Genomic DNA, 26,039 nt, shown 5'->3' with positions numbered 1-26,039 from the left:
GCCCACGCTTCTTTTAACGGAGTATGACTTTAGCTCTTTTGGCCCTGCCTCCCTTCCAACCGCGGGGGAACTACCAACGCTTTGAAAATCTATATCCAGCCAGACCTCGGTATAGGAGCATAGGAAACGTTCAGTGCACAGGATATCGATCAACATTAGAAAACGCAGAGTGGATTATAAGTAGTATTGAGCGGTGGATAAAACTGTATTGACTTTCTTGTATTTTTTAAGTTGATGATAGATTTGTATTGAAAATATGTTGGTTCGTATTGATAATGATGACGCCGCCCTGGCGATATTGACAAAATGATATTTTTAAATGACAATTTAGCTACACTTCCACTAATCTTTGATCATGACAAACAAAACAAAGAATATAAGAGTTGTAAATACAGTAATTGCATTTTTGTCAGGATTGTCACAGGATTGTTACTATAGGTTTGTTTGTGGTTACATAGTTTCAATATACAGATTATAGATTTGGTAATTATTTACCTACTGTACCTAATGTACTGTACGTCAAATACATCTCCTGTTCTGATGAATAAACAACACGATGAACCAAGAACTTCTGGATAAAAGTGGAACCACTGAGCGGCAAATCCTTCAACTCCTTCATCACAACTTTCACATCTCTAACCGATAGAGGTTTAATGCTCTAATGACCTGTGTCAAATTTCTGGAGTCACTGTGAATTCCATGCTTTGCTAAAAAAAAAAAGGGGTGTGTGCATTGTAGGATGCTGTGAGTAAGAACGGCCTGATAAAAATAGGCTGAATACACACATTCAACCTTAGAGGACAGATCATGCAATAACTCACATTACTGAGGAAATGGGAGGGGAAATAAAGGATGCGGCTTTACACAATTCTACATTTGAGGCAATCTGCGATAACACCATTTTCCATTCCAGTTCAGTCCCATAAAATTACCATTAACATTACAACTCATGCAGAACACAGATAAATGTAAAATGTCACCCAATTCTGCCAGGCGGGAATTCTAGTTCCACAAGATTACCATCTCTGTCTGCGCACCCTCCCACTGCACCTTGTCTAATATTTCATTTACAACATTTCATAAGTTCATTTTCCCCTCGCTGACCATGTAAATCACAAATCAATTTTCATTTAAAATGCTTGACTACAGATTGCTCCTGAAAGCTTCTGAATGAATCGCGCCTCAGCAATATGGCAGACCTTTAATGTGAGGGGAGCGAATCTCTAGGAAATCTGTCTGGCCAGGAAAAGTATAAGAAAGAGTGCAATCTAATCGTGTAAAACAACAACTGTGGGCCAAGTGGTCAAGCCATATCACAGAAAACATTATATAGGTTGTTTTGAATCGCATGAAAACAACATAGTGGCATAAACAATTATATTATATTGTACCAGTTCAACAAGAACAGAGTAAATGTTGCAAAGCTATGGTATATTTATTGTGTAGCTGCTGGCACAGCATTGGCAAATATGTAGCCTGTCTGCGAGATTATAAAATGTTAATTATGCTGTATGGAATTTCAATATTCTGTAAATTCCACTCTCATAAGCTATTTAAATTCCAAAGAGCTTTCGATAGCAGGTTCTACCTAACCTTGAACTGCAAGAAAAGCAATTTAGGGAACATGAAACGGTGCAAACTAAATAAATAGCAAACTTTGTATTCAAGGACTAAACGTTAAGTGTCAGACTCTAAAAAGTACAACATCATTTTTAAGAATCATTTTAATACTGTCTGTGACCAGCCTTCGTGGGGGCCTACTGACGTCTATAGTTATGCAGCTGTACTGCATCAAAAGTAATCAACAAACTATACTATTCCAGTAAGTCGCGCGCACGCATCCGCCAAAGTTGACGGCCGACGGTTGGGCGAGCGGTGGCGCTTAGGCATGGGACGTCAGATCAACATGGAATTCATTCTGTACTGTACTGTACCATATTAGGAGCATGTCTTGAGTGTACAGGGTTTGATGAGGTCAGATCAACATGGAATGTCAGAACAGGTCAGCTCCATATGATCTAAGGGTGGTAGCGGGGACATTCTCATTCTCTTGTACAGGGTTTGATGAGGGGCCGGGCCTTAATTTTCGGGCCTGTTGAGAACTCTAGTTTCCGCCGGCTTCCGGACGCGGCTGCACTAATAATTTGGGGCAGGCCAGTCTAGAGTTAGAATGGACACCTAGGTATCAGTCAAAATGGAGACATCGAAGAAGAAGGATGGATGGGAAAGGATCAACATATGTTGTCAAAACCTGTGTCAAAACCTGTTCTGACATTCCATATGGGCTTCCATATGGGCATAATTGCGACAGCAAATCACATATACTATGACATCAGATGTCATAGTGATGTCACGAGACCTGCAGGGCAATACAGTGTATATGGGGGCTTTCCCATGTATGGGGATTTTGAGTGATACACTGACGAGAATTGCAGACTGCAGTTATTGTCCTCTACTGGTTTTGGGTTTTGTGATGTCCTGTGGCATGGTTGAGCCAAATAGAGTAGCCAACTGAAGTCCTGACGTCACTCTCCCACTATACCCATGGGTCAAGGCGTTATTAGGGACGCACCGATAAATCAGGCTGTTTTTTAAAGTTACAGTAGTTTTTACTCGATGGTGTTTGCGAAATGAAATGTAAGCTTACCATAATCACAGTAAACATTATCACGTCATAATTATTCAAGGACAAGTCCGTCACTTTCAGTTCAGCACAGCTGAGTTGTGTTTCACTGTCCAGCTGACACTCGTTGACACTTAGGTTAATGTTACTTGTATCAAGGCAATTATGTTGTGTTTCCGCAGATTCTGTCTGAACAGTTATTTGTTATAACAGTTATTTATTATATGCTCTCCATTGTAAGCCTATGCTATTAGACCTAAATTAGCGTATACAATAATTTAACAGCAATATCCTCCAATAACATTTTGTATTATTAGATTCCCTAGAAGCTTGAAATATTATGAGCATTTCCATGCATATACTAAGCTGACATTTTTAGAGCTTTGTGTAAAACAGCAGTGCATGTACTGTAGCAGCTCCAACCTGCTGACGACGTCACAACAGATTACTTCCGCATTCTGCACTTAGTTTAGACAGTTTTTGGTTTAGACTAGTCATTGGTTAGACCAGTCATTAGTACTACAACTACAACCTATCTCAAACCCTCACCCTAAACCTAACCTCCCACGGGGCAGCACACCTAAACCTAACCTTAACCCATGTCTAACCAATGACTAGTCTAAACTAAGTATGCACCCCCTTGCTGATATCTCTCTTCCATAGGATTTAATTGATGCAAGAGAGATATTGACTGATTATCTATCTATCTATCTATCTATCTATCTATCTATCTATCTATCTATCTATCTATCTATCTATCCATCATGGTATGGTTGTCTATCAATCAATAAATCCAACGGAAGAGGGACGTCAACAATGCAGAAGTAATATGACTTGACGGCAGACTTGAGGTCAGGGACCTTCATACAAGATTTGTGTTCTTAAAGGTCTGGTGACATATTTTGATGATGTGAAAATGCATTTCAAACAATGAAAAGTATACATAAATATATACTGTATGTATGTATATATATGGCTGCTGCTATTTTCAAATGGCCGATGCATATACGTTTCAAGTCCTCGTGTAGCCTATAGTTGCTTCTTTTGTGCTTTTTAAAATATCTTGCCTGTCTGATATCGCCATGCCGTCCATAACAACATGAATGTCTATACCAGTATACAGTACTGTAAGTCATGACAAACAAAGCCATATCAGATAGAAAACAAATCAAAGAATCAAACAAATACCGGTACATAAATAAAAATAAAAGCCTTGGCGTTAAGCATACGGGATCTGGGAATTCCGTTTAAAAAGAATCTTGCCAAACCGGGTCGTCACTCGTCAGATGCCATTTTCACACAATTACTGAAATACATCTAGCGGAAATTGTGAACAAAATCATCATTAACATTCATATAGCAACAAGTGAACCACCAGGGTGAACTTCAAAACAAAAAAGATGGCAGGCTGTATTTTAAAAATTGGAATTCTCGAGGGGATGTGTATGCACGTGTGTATGCGCCCATGCACAATACGCTCCAAAAACAAAAACTGTGAATGCATGTGTGTGTTTGTGTGTGTGTGTGTGTGTGTGTGTGTGTGTGTTTGATTCTAACCTTTTGAACGCTGTTCTGTACATTTTAGATTGGTTAGAGTTATTTTTTCCTCCCCTGAACTGTCACAGAGGCAGTAACCTCACACGTTCCCAAGCTGCTTATTGAAGACAAACAATAAAACCGCTGGCAGATATCAATGGCAGAGATGAGAACCCCGCAGCAGCACCGCCACCATATCTGCTGTGGGATTGCATGGCGAACCTGCCGGCGTCAACGCCTCGTCTCTGCCGGCAACCTCTCACTCTCAATTATTTGGCTCGCTGTCACAACAAATCAATCAAATTACCACTCTCCCGGACTGTGTGCAGCTGCTCCTATTGCATCGCTAGTTGCATTAGTTTTGAAATGTATGAGGTCTTACATTTTACCACCGTTATTTATTTAATGCAACTTTCTCTCTTCGGGGCGAGCTCCCCGTCTCGTGCTGGAGTTGAATCATTAAAAGGACGACGTGGAATACACACCTCAAATTAAATGGCGCAGAGAGGGGTGGGCTGGGGTGGAGGGGCGGGGTTACAACCTTCCGGCCTCCTCTGGTTTGGGGATATAGTAATGCTATACTCCTCCACTGTCCTATCATCTACATGATAGTACCTCACACATGCTACATGAACCATACAGTAAGCAAGGTAAACACGAGCTAATACATCAAATGGATAGAAATAGTAATCATAAGTAAATTAATAACCTACTGAATCATCAGACTAGAACAGTATAATATCAAAACAATAAAAAATCTGTACACTGAAACTATGTATAGGATGCCAGGTCAGCAAATTAACCTGGCATCTGTCTACATAACATGCCATCTAAATTACATTTGAACCTTTGCTTAAGCCTACAAGGTCTTCAAGGCTAGGGAAAGTGCTGCTACACCAAGTGCTACAAGCTAAGGTGGAGTCTGAAAGAGGTGAGATAACGCCGGAAGATTTGGAGTGAGTCTGCCGTTCTAACAGCAATGGGGGAGTTCAAGTCGGGGACGTGCGGTGCGTTGTCCCGGATGTTTTAGGGAAGGTTTTAACAGCTTCCCTGTGTAATCATGAAAAAATACATCGTCTTTGCCTGCACAAGAAGCCTTGCGAGTGTGTAGAAAGACTAATCCAGCTGGCCTGTAATGAGTAGTAAGGGACACAGAGGCTTTCTATCCACAGACAGAGGTTAAGTCTGCGGCTGGAACCCTGCGGTATACATGTGCTAACCTCTGACAGGAGCAGCAGCATATCCTTGGCAGCCGAGAGGGAGAGGAGATGAAGTCTGACACGGACTAACTAGCGAGGAAACATTTGGGCTCGTCTTGTCCCCCAGGGGTCCGCCACTCTTTGGTTGGTGTAATGAGCAGAGATTTCCCTAATTTGTATGTCACTGAGGCCCACGCCTGCCTGCGAAACCCCTACCAACACCACTGAGCATTTTCATCAAACCCCGATTGCAGACATGCATTTGATTGGTACCGACACTGGGGTCTCATTACCGCAGGTGAGTGGGACTACACAACCTTTATTGATAGAGAACTCTTGATGTTTTTGGTTGTTTTCTTCACAGAGTGCAAATAAGATGGGATGTGCTTCATTCATCCTACAGTATATAAGTGAGTCACAGAGAGCAGCCGTAGACAGAGAACATTGAACATTTCACACGTCTGATGCTTTCATAGCCCCTTGTTCGACAAGGGTAATTGCATTTTTGCTTGTTATGAAATCAGGCGAAATGTAAACCTATTAGGGTACGACAAAAAACTCTGCATGCTTTATGGAACATTCATATCAAGATATAGTTAAAGGAGTAGTTCACCCCCCCCAAAAAATATATTTTCTATCAATTACCTTCACCTCATGAAGCCTTGAATTCATGGATATGTTTTTGTTCTTGTCGCATTCCTGCCAATAATTTGATGCCTGGGTCATTGGTCAACAGGAGATTCAGTAGGAGACTCCACCGGTCATCAAATTATTGGTTTAGGATTAAGAATGCGACAAATGAGTCCATGATTTCAAGGCTTCATGGGGTGTGTAATTGAAAAATAAGTCGTTTTTTGGGTGAACTTAAGTAAATAATACACAGAAGTGTTGTGTTAGTTCACTGTTGTTTTCACCTATATATTTGAAAAGCTGAAAATCTTGCATTAACTTTTTTATTTTTATTCATATGAGCTGTCACATTTACAGACCTCTAGTATGACCCAACCTAGTTTCCGCCTCATGTGAAGTCAGCTAGAATGGTGTGTGCACTCTGTCACAAAAGATAACTTTCTCCCTTGTTTAGTTTCATTGGGAATTTGTTTTTACTGCATGTTTGTGGGCATAAATCATTCTGACAAATAACCAGTTACGGCCAGTGCCTGTGTTTACTGAGTCTGCCACAAGATGCTGCTCAGTTTTATTTAAGCAACCGCTCCAACTTTACAGCACAACCCCATTACAGTGATAGTTATTCATCACAGTCTGAGAGAAGAGAGCCAGCCTCCCTACGAATGCTCACAAGTCTCCCCAGCCTCTTCTGCCTGGTCTGTCCACATTCGCACATTATAGAGAAGGGTCGTGAAATAATGCAGAAAAAGAAAAAAGCAGAGCATGTACATCTTCTATTTTTGAAGATTTTTGAAAAAATCTTTAAAAAGTGTATACCGGTAACTATATTTAGAAGGCCTCTGCATCAGGTCTTAATCGATTACAAAACAAATCTGAGGGGTTATAAGAAAACACATGGCTTCCTGCACGGATATAATGTATCTTAAGCATGCAGTACATAAACGCCTCAGGGTGAGGAGATGCTACGCTGCGCTCCTTATGTAAACTGTACTGTATCTCCCCTCTGCTGAGAAAACAGCCAGTCCCAAAGACAAACAGCCTTATTAGCCGGTCATTAGACGGCTCATTACATTTAAATACAGCCATCGCCTCCCTCCCTCCCTCCCCCCTCCTGCCGTCTCATTACCGCGCCTCACAGTTGTCTTGCGTCTGATCTGACGCTAATTAGCTAGCAGTGTGAGTGCTGTAAAACACACTCTCTCCCGAGGTCATGAAATGAGCTGACTGGTCCCAGGCGACAGCGAGACACTGTATTATATGTGTGATTAATCAGGCCTGGGAACCCAGGGCGGCGGGGGGGGGAGGGGGTGGCTTGTCGGTCGGAAGAGGGAATTAGGGGGAAGGAGGGGAGGGGGAGGGGGTTGGGGGCGCCGAGGCCAGAGCTACGGTCGTCTTGACAGAGGTGCTGTGCCAGCAGGCCTCATTCAGCTTTGGCCGTGATGAACTCCGACAGAGAGGGGGGTGAGGTAGCAGAGGCCGCCGCGTGGCCGGGGGGGCTCCCGGACACAGTCAAGACATGTAGCTTCACTCGTGTGACTCGTGTCACTTCCCTTCCACCCACCGAGGGGACTCTTCAGGGCGCATTCCCCCGCCCGCCCTTCAGACGAAAGAGGGGACATGTGAACAGGCGGGGCCGCCTGTCAAGTCGACGTGGTTAAAAAAAGATCTGCCCACAGTCAGACGCATTTCTTCTTCCAAAAACAGCCTGTCCATTTCCTCCATTTGGGAAGATACTTTGGATTGAAGAATTATGCCAGGACGTTATAGCTAATGTGCACGCTATAGCAGAGTGAGTGAGTGAGTGAGTGGGGTTTGTTTTCGCTCTTCGGTCACGGCATCCTGACATGTTGTTTGTCGATCACTTATCGCGGCGGGACCCTTGCCCTGCACGCACCATCATTGGCAGGGCTGTTGAAGTGCAAAACAGATGGACCTGCTGGGCCCATTATCTTTCCTTTTGCTCCAGGATACATTGAGGTCCCTCCACTGCCTCGCTGGATGTGGGGTTTATTAAAAGCTCTCCCCACAGCGATGGTGCTGTTATTTATGCATGTTTGTGTCCATTAGGCTCCTACTTCCACATTTCATCACTCAGGGCATGTGTCCATCTACTTCCTTCCCACACACACACACACACATATGCGCGCGCACATGCATGCACGCACCAACGCATGCACGCACCAACGCATGCACACACAAAGGGAGCTTCCTCTGCACTTTGTGCTGCAGCTGGCATTATTGTAATCTCTGGGCCCGGAAAAAAAAAAGAAGAAAAAAACACACTGCTTTACATGTAGCCTGGCATCTTTTTACATTAGCGGGCCTCTCTCATCTAAGATTCATGACTGACGGTTTCCCCCATCCATCCTTCAATCTAATGGTTATAAAAGAGACAATGTTTTAAACATTAAAATGAAAAACCATTTACAACTATGATCAAAAGAGAACACTTGGGCATTAAAGTTTAAACGGCGAGAGCGTAAGTACAGGCATGTGGACGGACGGACGGACGGACGGATGAGGTGAGGAGATAAGGCAGGAGGAGTAACGGTGCACTCTTATGCAGGAGAGAAGAAGCATAAAGTGCCTTTTGCGCTCGGCTCCGCTGCAAAACGCTGACCTGTAATTAATATGGCTGTTCGGCGGCTCCTGGTGAGTTGGGGATGGCAGCTCTTTTTTGGTGTGCGCAACCCCCTGTAGAATTCTTACCTGGCCTGGGTTTCTTTTTTTTTTTACACATGCAGTATGCACAGAATGTCGATGTTTTGACACACAATAAAAAAACATGGTCATTCTATGGGGCATATACTGAACAAAAAACACAAAAACTAAAAAAAAACTTTTAGTGTGAGAACTACTGATTTAGAAGGCATTTGTAGAATCGACCTCAGGTCTTATAGTGGGTTAACCCATTTAGAACAAGGCCTTCTAAATCCTGACCTGAGTTTTCTGAAAACCTTCAAATATGTATACACTCACTGGGGTGGTTGGAAAGCTACAACATGACTTCACTGGAGTCACAGTGATAAGCGACTCACCGCTCACCCCAACACGTTTTTTACGAACCGACATTTCCTAAAAGGTAAGTATGGTTATCGCCTAAAACTGGAGTATCCGCGGGCATTTCACAGGTAAGACCTATAAGAAGACCCTCTTCTTACCTTGCAAGTTCTGTAGAGGGAGCGTCATGATCCCCCCTGCGGCAGCGGCAGCCACCAGGCTCTGGATGTTGGCGGTGGGGAGGGAGAGGACCAGGCCCTGCTGCCCACCCAAGTGCCCTCCAGCGTTGAAGGGGATGAGGATGGGCTGGTTCATGCCCCCCGCCGCCCCGGACATAACCCCGCCCACCGCGTTGGCCAGCTGCTGGGCCACTAGGAGGGACTAGAATAAACAACACACACACACACACACACACACACACACACACACACGCCAGTGTTAACTAAAACTATGAGGAAAAATGTTCGTCGTCTACCTTTATTCACTGACGAAAACGAAATAAACTACACTAAAATGTCAGGGAGGGACTAGTGGAGAAGAGATCCAGTAGAACTAAAAGACAAGTCATTTTATGTTTAGTTTCATTCGGGTGTTGCGCTCTGAAACAACGTGTCACGCTGCGACACGTTGTGAGCTCATAGATTGGCCATTTTCAGCATGCAATCAAGTGTAAAATCAGGCATTACGACTCCATCAAGGCCCGCCAAAATATTTTTTGTCGACAAAATGGACTGTAGATTTAGTTGACAAAAACTACACTAAAACTAAAACATTTCAGATTACTAAAATATGACTAAAACTAAATGACACTGTATTCAAAAGACTGTGACTAAAACCACACACACACACACACACACACACACACACACACACACACACACACACACACACACACACACACACACAAATATTAGAGCAAATATTCCAATATCCATGTACACTTCAGAAGGTATACGAAAACTATATAGAGTGATCACATAATAGTCAGATGTTATTGGAGGGAAGACACAGGGCATGTGTCCAGGAAACTAAATTGAGATAGGCAGAAGGAAATCAATGGGAGAAAAAGGTCAGCACACCCCGTACTATATAAAGCAGTTGTCACTGGAGTGACTGCATTGCTAATCAATGGGTTTTGATGAATGCAGTTGTTTTTTGGCTGCCGACTTGCATACTTTGCTGTGCGTCTCCATGGCCTGACACAAGTCAACACACAATGCCAGTGGCACTGAAAGAGTTTAAATTCCATCCTTGCATGGGAAAGAGTGGATAATTTGCCTGGCTTTCACAGAAATGCGGAGCGATTTGTATGTCATCTCATTGAACAAACTATCCATCCATCTAACTATCCAAGAATCCAGAGGCGTTCCCAGGCTAGCGTGGAGATATAATCCCTCCATCTGGTCCTTGGTCTGCCAGGGGATCTTATCCCAGTGGGACGTCGGCATCCGTACAGGATGCCCCCTTAGCTGGCTCTTCTCCCAGTGAAGGAGCAGAGGCTCTACTCCTCACCCTATCACTATAGACACTAGACGACAGCCACCTGTTTCTTCTTCTTAACAAACATTTAATGCTGCAGAAATCAGCCACCAAAATACAGTGTAATAAACATCACCTTTTCTGAAGAAAGAAATCTGCAAATTACTATTTTTGGTGGGAAAATCAGCACACCAATCCAGACTTTTCATGTTACTTGAATGTTCACTTGCATTGGTTAAAAGTTTAAATGCAGTCATACATGAGGCGAAGATATGTTGTTATTATCGGAATGATCTCTCAGAGATATTTCCACGGTTGATCACTTCAAATGTATTTTCAAAAGGAAGTGGGATTGCACATTCACCAACAGGAGTGGGAACATTTGTGCCATGGCTTAAATCCACAAAATCAAAAGGGTTGGCGTCGTTCTGATACAATTTTCAAAAACATGTCAGCTTTTGATCGGATCAACCGAAAGTAGGCCTGACACAAGAAATTCAGCAAATGCAGCAAAATAGTATCAAATATGCAAACACACACTCACTTGGGACAAATATGACAAAACATCAAACATTTGGCCTTCAAGGCAAATGACCTGCCGGGCACTATGCGGTAGTGCCATTCTCAAATCCAATACATAAAAGGGTGACACCTCCACCAATTTAATAGTTAAAACTACGGATGCACGGAATCTAAAACGGACTTGCCACAATCACGAGAGGCCGTGCCGAGTGTTGACAGTGACACATTGAATAAGTGTACTGTACATACTGTACAAACATGTATATATATATTGTTGACTGACTGAATACTAATGTCCACCATAAACAATAAGCCCTCTGACTAGCCTGGGCTGCACAATGTTGACTCCTATACCTTGACCAAAGCCTTTAATGCCATTTGTCAGCTATCTGCTTGTGTTTTGCATGGCACGTGGGCAGCTTGCTGCAGAGTGCAGGGTCAACTTGTGTGAAGACGCACCACTGGTACTCCTGGACGCCAGGTTGCTTCTATAGGTGACAGGCTCTGTCGCTGCGATAACCCTGCATGCACGGTGCACAGAGCGTTTGCATGCTCCAATGTTTGCAATCACAGGTTAGCTAATGTGAGGTTAGATGTGGCTTAAAGCGAACTCAAGAGGTCACAAATAATTAAAATAATTAAATTTAAAAAACTATTTATATAATAGGCTATATAACAGACACTGTCCTTTTTATTTCTAAACTGTTAAAAGAAAGAAACATATACTGTATGGGGAGGTGCAGGGAGAAATGATTGTTGCTGGGCGAAGATAAAACAGTGGCAGTGATGCTCTCTTTCAACATTAGCTTGGATATATACGCAACATAAAAAATGACAATCGCTGAGCGTATCAGGAGCATTCAAAATGACACTTGCCATTATAAACTTCTGGAAAATAATTAATAATTTGAGAGATCTCAGACATTTCTCAAAGGGTGGTGATAGCAAAAGGCAGACCGTTTGTCAGCTTCAACTGACATACAGTGCTCTATGTTTAATCTTGCTTTCTTAACTATATGTAATCTTGAACAGCAGCAGTGAATAATCAAAGGCACTCTTTGAACATTTCAAATCAGTCAAACCAAATGAGACCGGCAGGCCTTGACACCAAAGACAGCCTTACATGGAAGGGAATACCATTAAAAGACAATGCAACAATTATCAGATGTACCTCTGATTTATTTATCATTACTGGTATCTTTAGAGAACTATACTTTTTGATTGGGTACATATAGAGGCAGCTTTTTTAAAGCCCTTTGGAGATATTGAAGTATACAGGAGCACTTGTCATCAGGTTGTTTGGTTGCGTAAGTTTACAACATTACATGTCTAAAAAATGAAAATAGCTTGCGTATCACAATCTCAGATAGGACAAGAACATACCAGTATCCATTCAGTTTGAATGTAATTATCTCTACGTTATGCCAAGACTATTTAGTGCCATATGAATTATGACTTTACCAAAAAATCTAGGTGCATTTCCTTTGAAACTCTATCTCGCTGTCGCTCTCCCGTTTCTCTATCTCTCTCTCTCCATCTTCATCTCCTGATTTCCACCCTCCTTCATTCTCTCCATGGGCACTGTTGGAAACGCTGCACAATGCTTGTCAGGCCTGACAGCTGAGCGTTGAGAAGTGGTCTCCTAGGGGCCACAGACACGCACATACGCTGGCCGCATGGTGGGCTCTCCGTAGTGGTGGGGGCCCGGGTTTATAGTCCTGTATGGGGCATCCTCTCTGCCCAACAGGGGAGAACAGGCCCTTCCATCTGCCTGGCAGCTCTGGCACTGAGAAATTGCCCGTAATCACCCAGATAGCCGACTTTTGTCATCCCAGCTCTAGCTGTGAGTGGGGAAAACGGAGAGAAGGTGGATTCATGTTGGGTAAACTACCATCGGATAATGGTTGTTCGAACAATATCCGGCTCCAGAGCGAGAATCTATCAAAACATATTGATCCTTGCAACAAGAGAATTGGGTATGGCGTGCGGAGCGCCTTTGTTTTTTTTCTTCTGAAAAAGCGTTCGCTTCACAGAGGACTGTGCTGACAGCATTAATATATTAGGCTGTGACTGTTGAGAGAGGCGCCCGCAGAGGCTCGCTCTACAACCACTCCCTGCTTATGTTGTGCATGTGTGCTGTGTATGTGTTCCTTATCCGTTACTAAAGCAGCAGCATTACACCAGCAAAGGGGAATTATAATGAGTATAGACCACTTTTAATTAGGCTCATTCCTTATTTTCCGTCAGCGGAGAAGTGGAATGAGTCATTTATCAGAGAGAGTTCACATTATGACGTTGGCTTCACAACAGTTGATCTCTCTCTCTCTCCCCCCTTACATTTCCTCTTTTGTTAATGCTGATGAGAACTGACTGCATGGCCCTTCGTGGAGTAACACTCACTGAGTGCTGGAAGAATGAACTTATTAAGAGAGGGTGTTTGCTTGCTGAAAGAACCCAACGCGTGTGTGTGTGTGTGTGTGTGTGTGTGTGTGTGTGTGTGTGTGTGTGTGTGTGTGTGTGTTTGTGTGTGTGTGTACATTTTGCAAGCCTAGTGTGTGCAAACTGTGCGCACACGTTTATTCCTGTGTTTTATTATGTGCAACAAGCACATACTTATGTGTTCATGTGTGTGCGTGTGGTGTGTGTGGTGTGTGTGTGTGTGTGTGTGTGTGTGTGTGTGTGTGTGTGTGCACACACACATGCGTGCGCACATGCGTGCGTGCGTGCATGCGAGAGAGAGAGTGAGAGAGATATTGTGTGCGTGTCGTCGTTTATGCAGTGACACCGGGCAGCACTAATGAGATAGATGTTCATTAAAGCTCAGAGAGCCACCAGGCCAATAAATCCAATCAGATAGGACATATCGCCTGGCTGAGCTATTAGCGGTGGCTAGAGGCTGGTGGCTCTTTGTGCCCCTACTTGTGTCGAGCGCCACGCTATTGTCAGCTCATTACCGCCACTACTCAATCACTATGCAGGTTGATCTATGGTGACAAAATGAAGGACAGAAAATGTGCTAAAAGCAGGAAATAAGCTCTTGGCTTAGACAGCAAAGGGAGTTCATCTGCATTCACCTATAGAGCGTCGCAGTCCCGCCCCTGACGAGTGGCCCGGAAGAGAATTTCCAATGAATTTGTCCCATAGACGTTTCAGAAAGTATTTAAAAGCCAACTCGAATGGTGACAACAATTTTTGGGGCCGAACAAATAATTAGAAAGAAGAAAAATTATTTGTTCGGCCCAAAACATTGTGTTTATTGTCATGATTTGTCACCATCCGAGTTGGCTTTGTCCAAGGCTTACATGTACTTGTCTTTAAATAAATACTTTCTGAAACATCTCCGCTCGTCGTCATGACAGGGGACGGGACTGTGGCGCTCTAGAGGGGTGTTTATTAAAGTAATTATTGCATTTCAATGCCATTTCATAATTTAATGGCAAAAAAGGGCACACTTGTGGAAAATGTAAAGCCTTAAATAGCAAATGCAAATGGCTATAGAATAAAAGTAAAAACCAAATCCATGTGCAACAACAACTTCTGCAAACAAAGTGGATATGATTGTGAATGCTATTGGTAGGACAAGGAGGATATCATTTGAGAACCTTTTTTCAGCAGAGCATTCTGTGTTCTTTTGGCACGGCAGTTACAGAGAGATAGAGCTCTTTATTACCTGTGCTCCCATCGCATACGCCGGGTGAGACTGTCCCAGCTGGCTGTGCTCTGAGGGACTGCTGCTAACGTCAGACTGCACAGAACCATCACGGGTCCCTGAGAGAAGGAGAGAGAAAGAGGAAAGAGAGAAAGATGGAAACAGAGCGCAGAGAATGAGTCTTTCACCTCAAATCATACAGTGGACATTTTTAAAGGGACCATACACTGTGTTCTGGTAATTCAACAAACGAAACCTATTATAGTCACCGCTTTTTTTATGCAATTTAAAGTAAGTACAGACTGGCAGGCCGAAAATAGCCAGCCAGTTTCCTTTTTTCAGTAACAAATACATTGTCAAGTTGTTATACCAATGTCATGATCCAATAAGGAGAGATAAAAACAAGTGAAATTGGAAGTTGCTGAAGCTCTTTTCTGCATGGGGTTCTCTCTCCTGATTGGATGAAATTTGTAACCCACCTGAAAATGTAGTTTCTGCTTACTAACGGTAAGGTAAGGGGATGGAGAGACTGGAGAGACTGTTACTGAACAAACAACAACCAATCCAAATGTAATGATCACCATGATTCACACACACACGCACGCACGCACGCGCACACACACACACACACACACACACACACACACACACACACACACACACACACACACACACACACACACACACACACACACACACACACACACACACACACACACACACACACACACACACACACACACACACACACACACACACACACAGTGGAAGTCAGAGAGAGAGAGAGAGAGAGAGGAGGGGGGAATTTGTATTTAAGTGCTTTATCAATAGCCACCGTAGCGCTGCTGAATAAATTACCACCCAGCGGAGAGACTCATTGGTGTGGCTGGGTGGAGGAGGGTTAGCGGGGGTGATGCATACTGGCGGGTCCCCGATGGCCCAGATTAGTGCTGAGAGATGGGAGCTCAGCCACAAACGTCGGGCCCATATTATTCAGCCATTTACATCACTGAGTATCACTCATCGAACCTCCCCTCCTCTCCCCTCCCCCCTCCTCTCCTCTGTATCTTCCTCGCCCGCAGCCATGAGACACAATTAGACCTGTTTGTTATGAGGCCAGGGAGGAACGGGAGCAGACAGGGACATGATAATAAGGCTCTCACTGAATTGAAAAGGCTGCGGGGGGTGGGGGGGGGGGGAGTAAAGGACATCCGACTATTTGATACAGTATACAGTATGATAAGATGACTTTAAACTCTCAAGCATCGTTTGCAACGACCTCTGGACTTTTTAGACTGCTTTTGACACTGACTGCGTTGTATGATACCTGACTGACTGAGTCCAAAGACTGCGGGATTCCAAGTGAAAAATGTATATGACAATCATCTGAGCGACATTGACTTCACCTGACCATTGTTTCAACAATATTCACATTATGTGGATAAAATATAGGTACTTTCCGAGGCTATTCCATGGCTAACTGGCAAGCGAGAGGAGGCATGTCTCTCCCATCTTTAAGGGACTATTATCTAGCAGCTCAGCTAAGACCCTTGGTATATTGGTGTAACCGACCCTACATTGCAAAATGGAAAAGCATAGAGTTATCCCTGATGGATGTACCAATACAGTCACTATTAGGTTGCACTGACAGAGAGAAAGGAATGTTTCAGACAAGGAGTCAGTGGGTAAATTTGTCGTTCAAAATATGGCTGGAAGTTGTTAAATGCTTCCAGCTTCAGAGGGAGGCAAAACTTTTAAGTTGGCCAGCATATGACCCTGACTTCATACCAGCAGTATTAGACAATAGGTATAAACAATGGCACCACAATGGCATTACTTCTATATGTACTATGATTAAAAATGGAAATATTGACAGTTTTGAAAACCTAAAGCAGAAATATGGGTTGGCTAACCAGGACTTTTTCAGATACTTGCAAGTAAGGGGTTATTTTAGTAAAAAAGTAAAAGGGTCTACTCCAGGTATTACAACAAGCCTAATCACTGTATTTACAAATGCATATGGCTCAGGAAGCAACAGGGGTCTTGTGAGTAAACTATATAATGGGCTTATGTCATTGAAAAAGCACTCTACAATATACTGTATGTGAAAGAGCGATGGGAAAAAGAGTTGGGAATTGATATAAGTGATGGAAGTATGGATGAATATATGGGAAACGCAATCAACGACCACTAATTCCTTGACTTGGAGAGACTTTTTTTATTACTCCAAAACAGAAGTCCAAACAGACCATGGCAACCATATGGACTGTTGGAGAGAATGTGGAGATACAGTGGTTGATCATGCACATGTCTTTTGGTCTTGTCCTGTAATTCAGCCATTTTGGAAAGAAGTGACAACACTTATCTCAAACATTATGGGCTTTAGAATAGATGATTCATTCACATCTTTGTACCTAGGACAACTCCCAGACGGGCTAAATCGGGATGACTCATACTTACTTAAGATCCTACTTGTAGCAAGCAAAAAAGCTATTACAAGAAATTGGTTACAAAAGAACTGTCCTACTGCCGACCTATTTTTCAACATTGTGAAACAACTTCATCACCTAGAACAGATGACCTATTCGTTAAGACTGCAAAAAGAGCTGGGTGAAAGAAGATGGGAGAAATGGACAGAGTACTTAGCTGGGGGGGTGGATGTGGAGTGAATATGGGTGGTGTCTTTCCGGTTGTCATTTAATGTTAAAAAAAAAAAAAAAAGTAATGTAATGTTTTTAGTCAGTTTTCTTTTACTGTTGATGTTTCTGTCATATTGTATGTCTTGTTTGTCTTTGGTATCTGTCTTGCTTATTCAAAAATTCCAAAATAAAGAGTTTAAAAATAAAAAGGTGTCATTGCCAACGGTCAAACAGTTCATGAGCTATGCACGTTCAAAGTTTGCATTTTCAATTGAGTGCTATAGCGCCAACATTTGGCCAATCGTCATGGGCTTTGCATAGTCACCGTTTGGCATGGCCCTCTACCAGATTACTAGATTTCATGAAAACCGACTGCACGGTTCAGCCAGAACTGCTATTTTTGGCGGAAGGAGAAGAAGAAAAAAAAACACAAAAACAATAAGTGACCAAAGTCACTTCGTGACTTCTTGGTCCCTTAAAGACAGACATTACTGTATGTCTGTTGTGAATGCATCATACTCTCCATTATTTGAAGTTTATTTTCTAAACAAACTCAGAATAACCAAGTAGGAGAGGAGAGCACTCAAGGCCAGACTACTGACAGCAATTATTGTTGACCATGACCATAAAAAATAAATGACTTTGTTCCACTGACTAGAAGATACATTTTCTTGATTCAAAATATTCACACAAAGACTTTTCCTTCCTCATGAATGCTTTTGTTCAACACTATAGTTCTACGAAGGCCATGCCTATACAGAATCAACTCGCCACCAAAAATCTCATTGCCTGTCAAAGTGAATTTATTTATATACTGTATCACGTTTAAAACACCACTCCGCCAACTAAAATCACATCGTCCTTACATAAAATCCAAGTAATTGGTGAACGCCATGACCTACCAAATGAACCCTGAGCCTTTGATGGCTGATTTAAAAGCCTCAAGGGGGGGGGGGGGGCTGCTTTTTGTAGCTGGGTCCTAGTCCTAGCTACCCCCCGACTCGCTGCCTATTGCATCCCGATATAGGCCCATGTCCTCCGGCCTATCAACCTCACAAGCAGTAGGTGTTTCGACAGCCCGGTCTTTTTTCGCCAATTATTTCACCCATTATGGATCACATGGATGCGTGACCGGCCCCACCCAGTGGCATCAGCACCGACAACAATGATCATGATCCGTCTGAATGTGCACGAACATTGACTGTACCGTATATGAGAGACCACACACGTGCCATACAGATAATACAGTAGTTACAGTACAATGTTCTGTGTCTGTGACTTACTGTAAGTTAAAAGGGTTAATTTAAAATGAGGAAAGACCTGACACCATCCATTAAATTAAAGGATGTGTATCACTGTTTTTTTATTTTAAGAATTGGCCTGGAAAAATTAAGAAAATCTACCTATAGGTAAATGTAATTTTCTCATCTCTTTTGTGTTTGTAGGCAGCCTTTGTAGGCAGCCTGTTTGTAGGCAGCCTGTTTGTAGGCAGCTCAAGACCCACTTCTACACTCTTGCTTTGAATTGATCTTTTAATTTTGTTGTTATTCATGTCCTCACTGTATTGCATTACTGCTATTATTTTGTATGTGTATGCCTTGCTTTTCTTTTCTTTCTTTATCCATTGCTCTGTAAAGTACTTCATGTCATGAAATGTGCTATACAAATAAAGTTTTTATTATTATTATTATTATTGTATTTGTTAGTTGCATGTAATATTGTAATATTGGGTTAATTTTGTATGCTATGTTGATGACTTGAATACATAGGACCACAATGGAAACAAGTCCCCAGGACATTTTTGTGGCATCTATCTTACTGTGTTAACATTTCTGACTAAGAAAGTATTCAATAAAATGCATTAGAAAACAGAATTCATGAGGCCATAAGTAAGACTTATTCTTTACTCAAGGTATTTTATCAGTATTACGCTTAAAATAATAATTTCTAGTAGATGGAAATTCCTTTAGATGGAAAAAATAATAATTAACCTTTATTAATCTTGTCTCGTCGCCCCCGATTACTGAAACGACCTGGTAAAGATTAATTAAAGATTTCCCGGCAAACCTGTGGGCATCTCAATGTCTTTAATGTAAATTCAACTGACACCAGATAATAATAATAATAATCTACTGGGCAATGTCAGCAGGCAATTAAGCTTTCATATCAGCAGATGATTTGAGTACATATCAAAAACCACAATAACAATCGCCTGACTGTCAATTAATATGCTCCCATAATTAATGAACGGAGTCAGAGTATTACAAAATGCCATATAATACCATCAATAAGTAATGATCATAGTTCTCATAAATGAATAGATGGAGATGGCTGTGAATAATATATTTCATTTGATAAACAGCGCGAGGACTAGCTTATTAAATAACGACTGCACTGTGCCTTTCATCGCATCACCTCACAATACTGTAACTTAGAAAGCTTGATCCCCTTTGCAAAAATATCTGTAACGTTAACACATTTATCGCCGAAGGAACCGGTCGATAATAAATAAATACACATGCACATCTTTCCCCCTTAGGATTTGTGTAATTTCTTTAACTAAATTAAATAGCTGACAGGAGGAATATCCCGGGAGTCAATCTTCAATTCTTTTTTTATTACCAGATTCTTTGGGCCTTTTTTCTAATCTGTTTATCCAATGTGAAATGTTTCTTAAGTGGATTTCCAGACAGGAGATTAACACTGGATCGAGGAGGAGGGGAGAAAATGAAACAAAGATATGCTGATCAAAACTTAAGTTCAAAAATAAAAGAAAAAACTAAATCCTTTGCTGCTATGATAACACACAGCTTACACAATGAATGGTGGTGCATGGATTAAAGTTCTCAGTCGCCATGACTGATTTCAGTCATGTGGATTCCATAGAAGCCAGCATGTCTCCTATGGAAGCATGTTGAGCAGCGGAAACAGCCTCGCTTATTATTTGAAGCATTTGAAGTGGTCAAACTATAGGAATAATTATGTTCAGAAGCATATTCCATGAAATCTTAATAGTCTCAGATATTTCATACTTCTGTGATTCTACGTCTGTAATTTCTTCACGTGGTTGGCGAAGTATGTAGAACAGCAGGAACAATACTAAAGCATCGTAATGTTACATATTGTGTTAGTTGTTTAGGAACAATCGTCGCTAGTGTGAAATGGGGAGGGGCTCGTTTTCACACTGCTTCACAAATCGCACATTAGGACGTGGTCATACATACAGTATGGCCATATCTGTGGCCTGATCAACAAGTGAGGCAGATAACATCGCATAATTAATGTATCTGTAGCCAAATGTTTAGGGCCCATACCACATGGGTGCAATGATCTGATCAGCTACTGTAGTCCCCTGTTTGATTCTCGGCTGGCCGGTGACATTCGCTGAATGTCACCCCCCTATACCCTCTCTGTCATCCCCCTATCCTATACCCATACACTCTCCAGTGTTACTGTCAATAATGGGTATAATAATGGGTATATACACAGGCACGCAGGCACGCACACGCTTACACACACACACACACACACACACACACACACACACACACACACACACACACACACACACACACACACACACACACACACACACACACACACACACACACACACACACACACACAGAGAGAGAGAGAGAGAGAGAGAGAGAGACTACTTGACACTTGGCCTAAGTTGATACACTTGAGTGACACTTTGTATCTGGCAGAACATTTAGTTAGTAAAATTGCAGGTAAAGCAAGCGATTTCCACAGTTATGATTGTGCCACTTATAGGGAAGCACAAGTGAATGTGTCTATACATAAAGATCATTTCATTTCCGGCGTGAATTGCGGTTTTAACCGCTTAACCCTACATGCTTCATTGAGCAGACGGAGTCCCCAAGGGGTCTATGCTAGGCCCCCTGCGTTTTCCCCTCTACACGTATACTTTGCCGAAAATAGCCGAGGCATACCAGATCACAACGTGTTGCAGAATAGTCACGCTGCTATGTGGCTAACCGAATGAACGTTCTCAGTCACATCTTTCCCATAAGGTACGCTGAAATTGAGTCTTGTCTAACCATAAACAAAAACTGGAAAACCAAGTTCATTCGAGGTCTATACATGAACATGATTGTACAGACAATATGGCACTCATTCTAAAACGATTGTTTTATTATTACAGAGCCCAGTCAGTGTGTGATTTGATGGGTGTAACAGCGTGGCAATAATGCCAATATCCAGCAGCCACTACATGAATTCTCTTGCATTGATTACCAAAGTGGTCATTGGAGAGCTACTTTCAATGTCATACAACGCAGAGGGCGTGTGTGCGTGCGTGCGTGTGTGTCAGGAGGGGCAAAGAGCTGTATTTATTTGACATCATTCAGCCTTTCTTAATGCACACTGCCCCAAGGACACACCACAATTAGCCTGGATTTCATAAAGCGATCAGCATGCCACCTTCTCAAATGCGGTGGCTTCATACATTGACAAATAGCTGTTATTGAATGGGGTTTTTTTGTTAGCTTTTCGCCTCAGTGCACACTTACCGTAGAAGTATTAGTGGAAAATGCATTATGTAAGTTGTCAAGTGTGGGGAGAGAGGCCTGGTAACGATTCAGGCTTTTCAGAATCAAATGCTAACACCTCTTATTTTCATAATAGCCCTTTTGAAAATGCCTGACTGAGTGCATCTGTTTTGCTATTTCAATCATTGGTGTCTGACTGACCTGATAGCTGACTGGTTAGGGGACATACCACATGGGCAGAATGCTCTGAATCTAGCAAATCAAGATCAGAACATTGTATAATATCTATCTATAAATTCCCCACGTCTGTGTATGTACGTACGTACACACACACACACACACACACACACACACACACACACACACACACACACACACACACACACACATAACCTTTTACCCACCCAACATTGAAACATATCTTAATTACGTCACCATCAACAGCCAATTAGTGGTATACCATACATACATACTTTTGTTCCAGCCGACCACAATACTTGCTCGCTCTGCTTGCGCAAGTAATAACTGTGTGGGTCATGAATTTCCAACTTGCGGCTGTGGGGGTCTTCAACAGGGGGTCCTCAGAGTTACAACAGTTTTACTACTACTTTTTTAACCACTTCAACCCTAGCATCCCTGTTCTAGGTTTGGTGTAGAGGGAAAAATAGGAGAAGACCAAGTACAGAATGAAAGGCCAAGTTTACTAAGTATTGGCGGTTTAAGCGGTTAAATGTCTGATGATATCCACTGATGACAGTCTATGAAGCTATCTATGACCATTTAATATAATATATAGTGCTTCATCTCTGTCTCGACTCTCAGCTAAGAGGTCCTTAGCCTGTAAAATGTCGAAGACCACTGCTCTACTGAATGCAACAGACAGAGAAAGTGTACAGCTTACTGCACCACCTTTGAAAAGATCGCAAATCACCTGTGATTTGGCTATGCATTTCATTACTCCCTCTAAGGCTCTCAACAATAACACTAGGCCATAATCTGCTGCCAATAACCCCAGGTGCTCTTAGCGAGACGGCTCCCTCTGGACGTAGTAATACTCCTGTTTATAGGCTATGGGCTTGGAGAGGCTGCTGCTGGTGATAGGTCAATAGTGTTTTGGAGGAAAACCACCAGAGACTGGTTTGGAGTGGCCGTCTGTAATACTATTAGCTGCATTATGTTCGCCTCTGCTGGTGCTCAGCTATGAGAGCTGTCATTTCCTTAATGAAGAGCGCAGAGGCCAAAGCACTTGCTTTCTCTCTAGATCTCAACATTAAAGGCTGATTTCCCACCGAAGGAGGTCACGGACCTCACAGGGAAGGAGAGTATCCAGGTCGTTCATTATTCTGCCAATGGGTGGAATTACGGAGTTGAGGAATTCTCCTTGGTGGCAAATATCTGTTATGGCTGGGGGCCATAACAGATGATACATTCCGCAAATCAATTAAATGTTTTTTTTGCTTCTTATCCACGTTTCTCCTCAATTTAGTTATTATGCTAATCATTTGATTAATTTCCTATATACGCACACACATTTCTGTGTTGTAACTGCTATCGTACAGACTCAGCTGCCAGTGAGGAGCCCGCCCCACCAGGAGGACGGAAACCATTTGTGCTATACTCCTACCGCCAAACACTCCCCATGCTGACAGGTGCCGCCACAGGTCGTAGGAAACACCCTCCCCGGCTCCCTCTCCTGAACACGGGCCAATTGTGTTCATATAGATGCTCGACAAAGCCGGATGCAACATGATAAATCGAACCCACAACCTCTGCGGTGGTGGGCAGATACTTTGCCACTGCGCCACCAGAGTGCCGGGTGACGCTACTTATGACATGGTTACGCCAGACTGATCGGAGCAGTCCACCTACCAACACGTCGGGGGACTTATAGTAAATGCAAGGTAGTTAGAGTAGAGGTAACAAAGTTTGGAAACCAGTCAATCATATCACAATTCAGTGGTTTTCAACCTGTGTGTTGTGAACCATACAGTAAGTGGGTCACGGAAATGTAGAATCAAAATGCATTTAGAGCGAGTATTGTTTGTGTTTGACACACTTTTTTTCCCTTTTTTTTCTTTACAACATAGTATTCTCAAAGCAATTATTCACTTATTGTTTTTCCCATACCCCTAAATGGGAGCACAAACACTAAACTTTTTTTTATTTTTATGTGTGTGATCTTGACATGCCTTGTATGTTGCATTCCATTATTAGCCGCTGAACGGGGTTAACTGTACTTGGTCCGTTCTTTTTTTACCACTCTACACCAAATAGCAGCAGCTTGTGTGCTTTCAGATCTGCTATTTCCCTCCACAATAGGGATCCTAGGGTTCAAGTGGTTAGCGTGTGTATAAAGACTGGAAAGGGGAATACTGAATTTAATTGATGACATACACGTACATATTAATTATCTCACTTTTGTGACTGTAATGTTAATTGTTCATTTAACAGCACTATTTTGGTGGGTCCTTCTGGGCCAAAAGTATAGCCTTTGTTCACAGGTGGGTCACTACTGGGCACAAAAGATTTGAGAACCGCGGCTCTACTTCCACAAAGTTTTAGCAAAGAAAGCTGGGAGATTGACACACTCACAATAGTGATGATTCAGGTATCCAAACCAAAGAGACATGGAGAGGAGATGGTGTTTTGCTTCGATACCAAAACCGCGTCGGATTCATGGAGAACCCCTTTGTCTTTTTCTAATGAATACAGATGACACTACAGAAAATCTTGAATATAAATTATATTCATGACGGTGTAGGCCCTTTCCTCACTTACTCTATACTTACAGCATGCTCCAACTCGTGGCCACATGTCTTCTTCACCAACATTCTCTTTAAAAGCCTGATTTATGTGTCAACCCTTTTTTCCCCAATTGAGAATATACCTGAATATTTTGTCAAGTGACACGCAGCAAAAACACTTTCTCTAAATGAGGTAGAAAGAGTGCTTGGCAGTACTGCTCTTACCTGTCGCTCCCCTGACACTGGAGTGGAGATGGGACCATTACGGCCACAAGAAGAGGTAAATTGGTGAGAAGAGGCAATGCCCATTTCAAAGGTCAAGAAGGAGAGGGGGTGATGGAAGGGAGAAGAGGAGAGAGGTACCAGGGAGAGAGGAAAGAAGTGTATAGAAAAGAGAGAGGGGGGGCGGGGGGTGTTTCGTGCTGCTCTCAGGGGATTGGAACACTTTGCACATGAGCACATCTGTTGTGGAGTGTTCTCCTCATTCCCAAAGCAATGTCAACCTGATTAGCTCAGGGTTGAAAGAGGCCAAATAACAATCCAAATTATTCCTCATCCTTTTACAGCCACGAGCAAAAGGCGGGATATACAGAGATCAAGCTTATAGCCTCGGAGAGAGCTCTAAGCCTTTTATGGGGGATGCCACCTCGCCATTGCTCCTCCTTTTAAATTACTTAAAGGATATTTGCGGTAAATAGGATTCTGTTGCGTGACCCCCCCTCCACACACACACACACACACACACACACACACACACACACACACACACACACACACACACACACACACACACACACACACACACACACACACACACACACGCACACACACACACACACACACACACACACACACACACGCAGACGCACACAAAGACTATGTCCTGACTCCTGAGCGATCAAGGCCTATCTCACATCACCCTTTGATTTTCCTAATTTTGTTGTCTGTTTAAAAACAAATCACTCATGGCTCTTGCCATACAAATCAGAGAAATAATGTATTATTATAAATTATTAAATGTCCAAGACAACACTCACTCTCTACAGAAAATGCATTTTCAGTTTGGGATGCCAATTTTATCCAATCAGGAAAGAGAACTCAACACAGGAAAAGGGGTAAACAAAATGAAATTGCAAGTGATGACACGAAGAAATGAGCAGCCAAAATTGGAACTGGAGCACAAAAAAATTGAAGCTGATAAATAAATAGACACTTTTCCCTGATTGGCTGAAGATTGGCCACCCAACTTGAAAATGTATTGTACAGTATATGTATTTTCATTTTATTAAAGAGCTGGAGCAGAGACCTCTGCTACTGAACAAACACTCTACTCTAGCAATGATTACAATCACAATATAGTGCTTTAACCTAAAAAAATATATGATTGGGGTCCTTGTCACGAAGCGGTTTGAGAACAACTGATTTAGAGAAGGCATTTGTAGAATCAGTCAGTCTTAACAATGGGTTAAAAATAGTGAAAATATATATATATATATAAGCTCTCA

At 42.4% G+C, this 26,039-nt stretch overlaps 1 protein-coding gene across 1 annotated transcript in view; it reads right to left on the bottom strand.

The window, feature by feature from the left end:
- The window catches only part of pou6f2 (POU class 6 homeobox 2), a 103,425-nt gene that overhangs the window by 59,298 nt on the left and 18,088 nt on the right, over window positions 1–26,039 (bottom strand). Inside the window, exons 3-4 of the mRNA XM_080793356.1 lie at window positions 14,660–14,757; window positions 9,150–9,369 (exon numbers count right to left, since the gene is read on the bottom strand). Coding sequence (XP_080649482.1) covers window positions 9,150–9,369; window positions 14,660–14,757 — 318 coding nt within the window. The remainder of the gene's footprint in view (window positions 1–9,149; window positions 9,370–14,659; window positions 14,758–26,039) is intronic.

The sequence above is a fragment of the Protomyctophum bolini genome, assembly GCF_963924005.1.
Source record: "Protomyctophum bolini genome assembly, chromosome: 21".
NCBI classification, from domain to species: Eukaryota; Metazoa; Chordata; class Actinopteri; order Myctophiformes; family Myctophidae; genus Protomyctophum; species Protomyctophum bolini.
The sequence above is the reverse complement of the archived record's forward strand: the minus strand, read 5'-3'. Positions and strand labels throughout refer to the sequence as shown.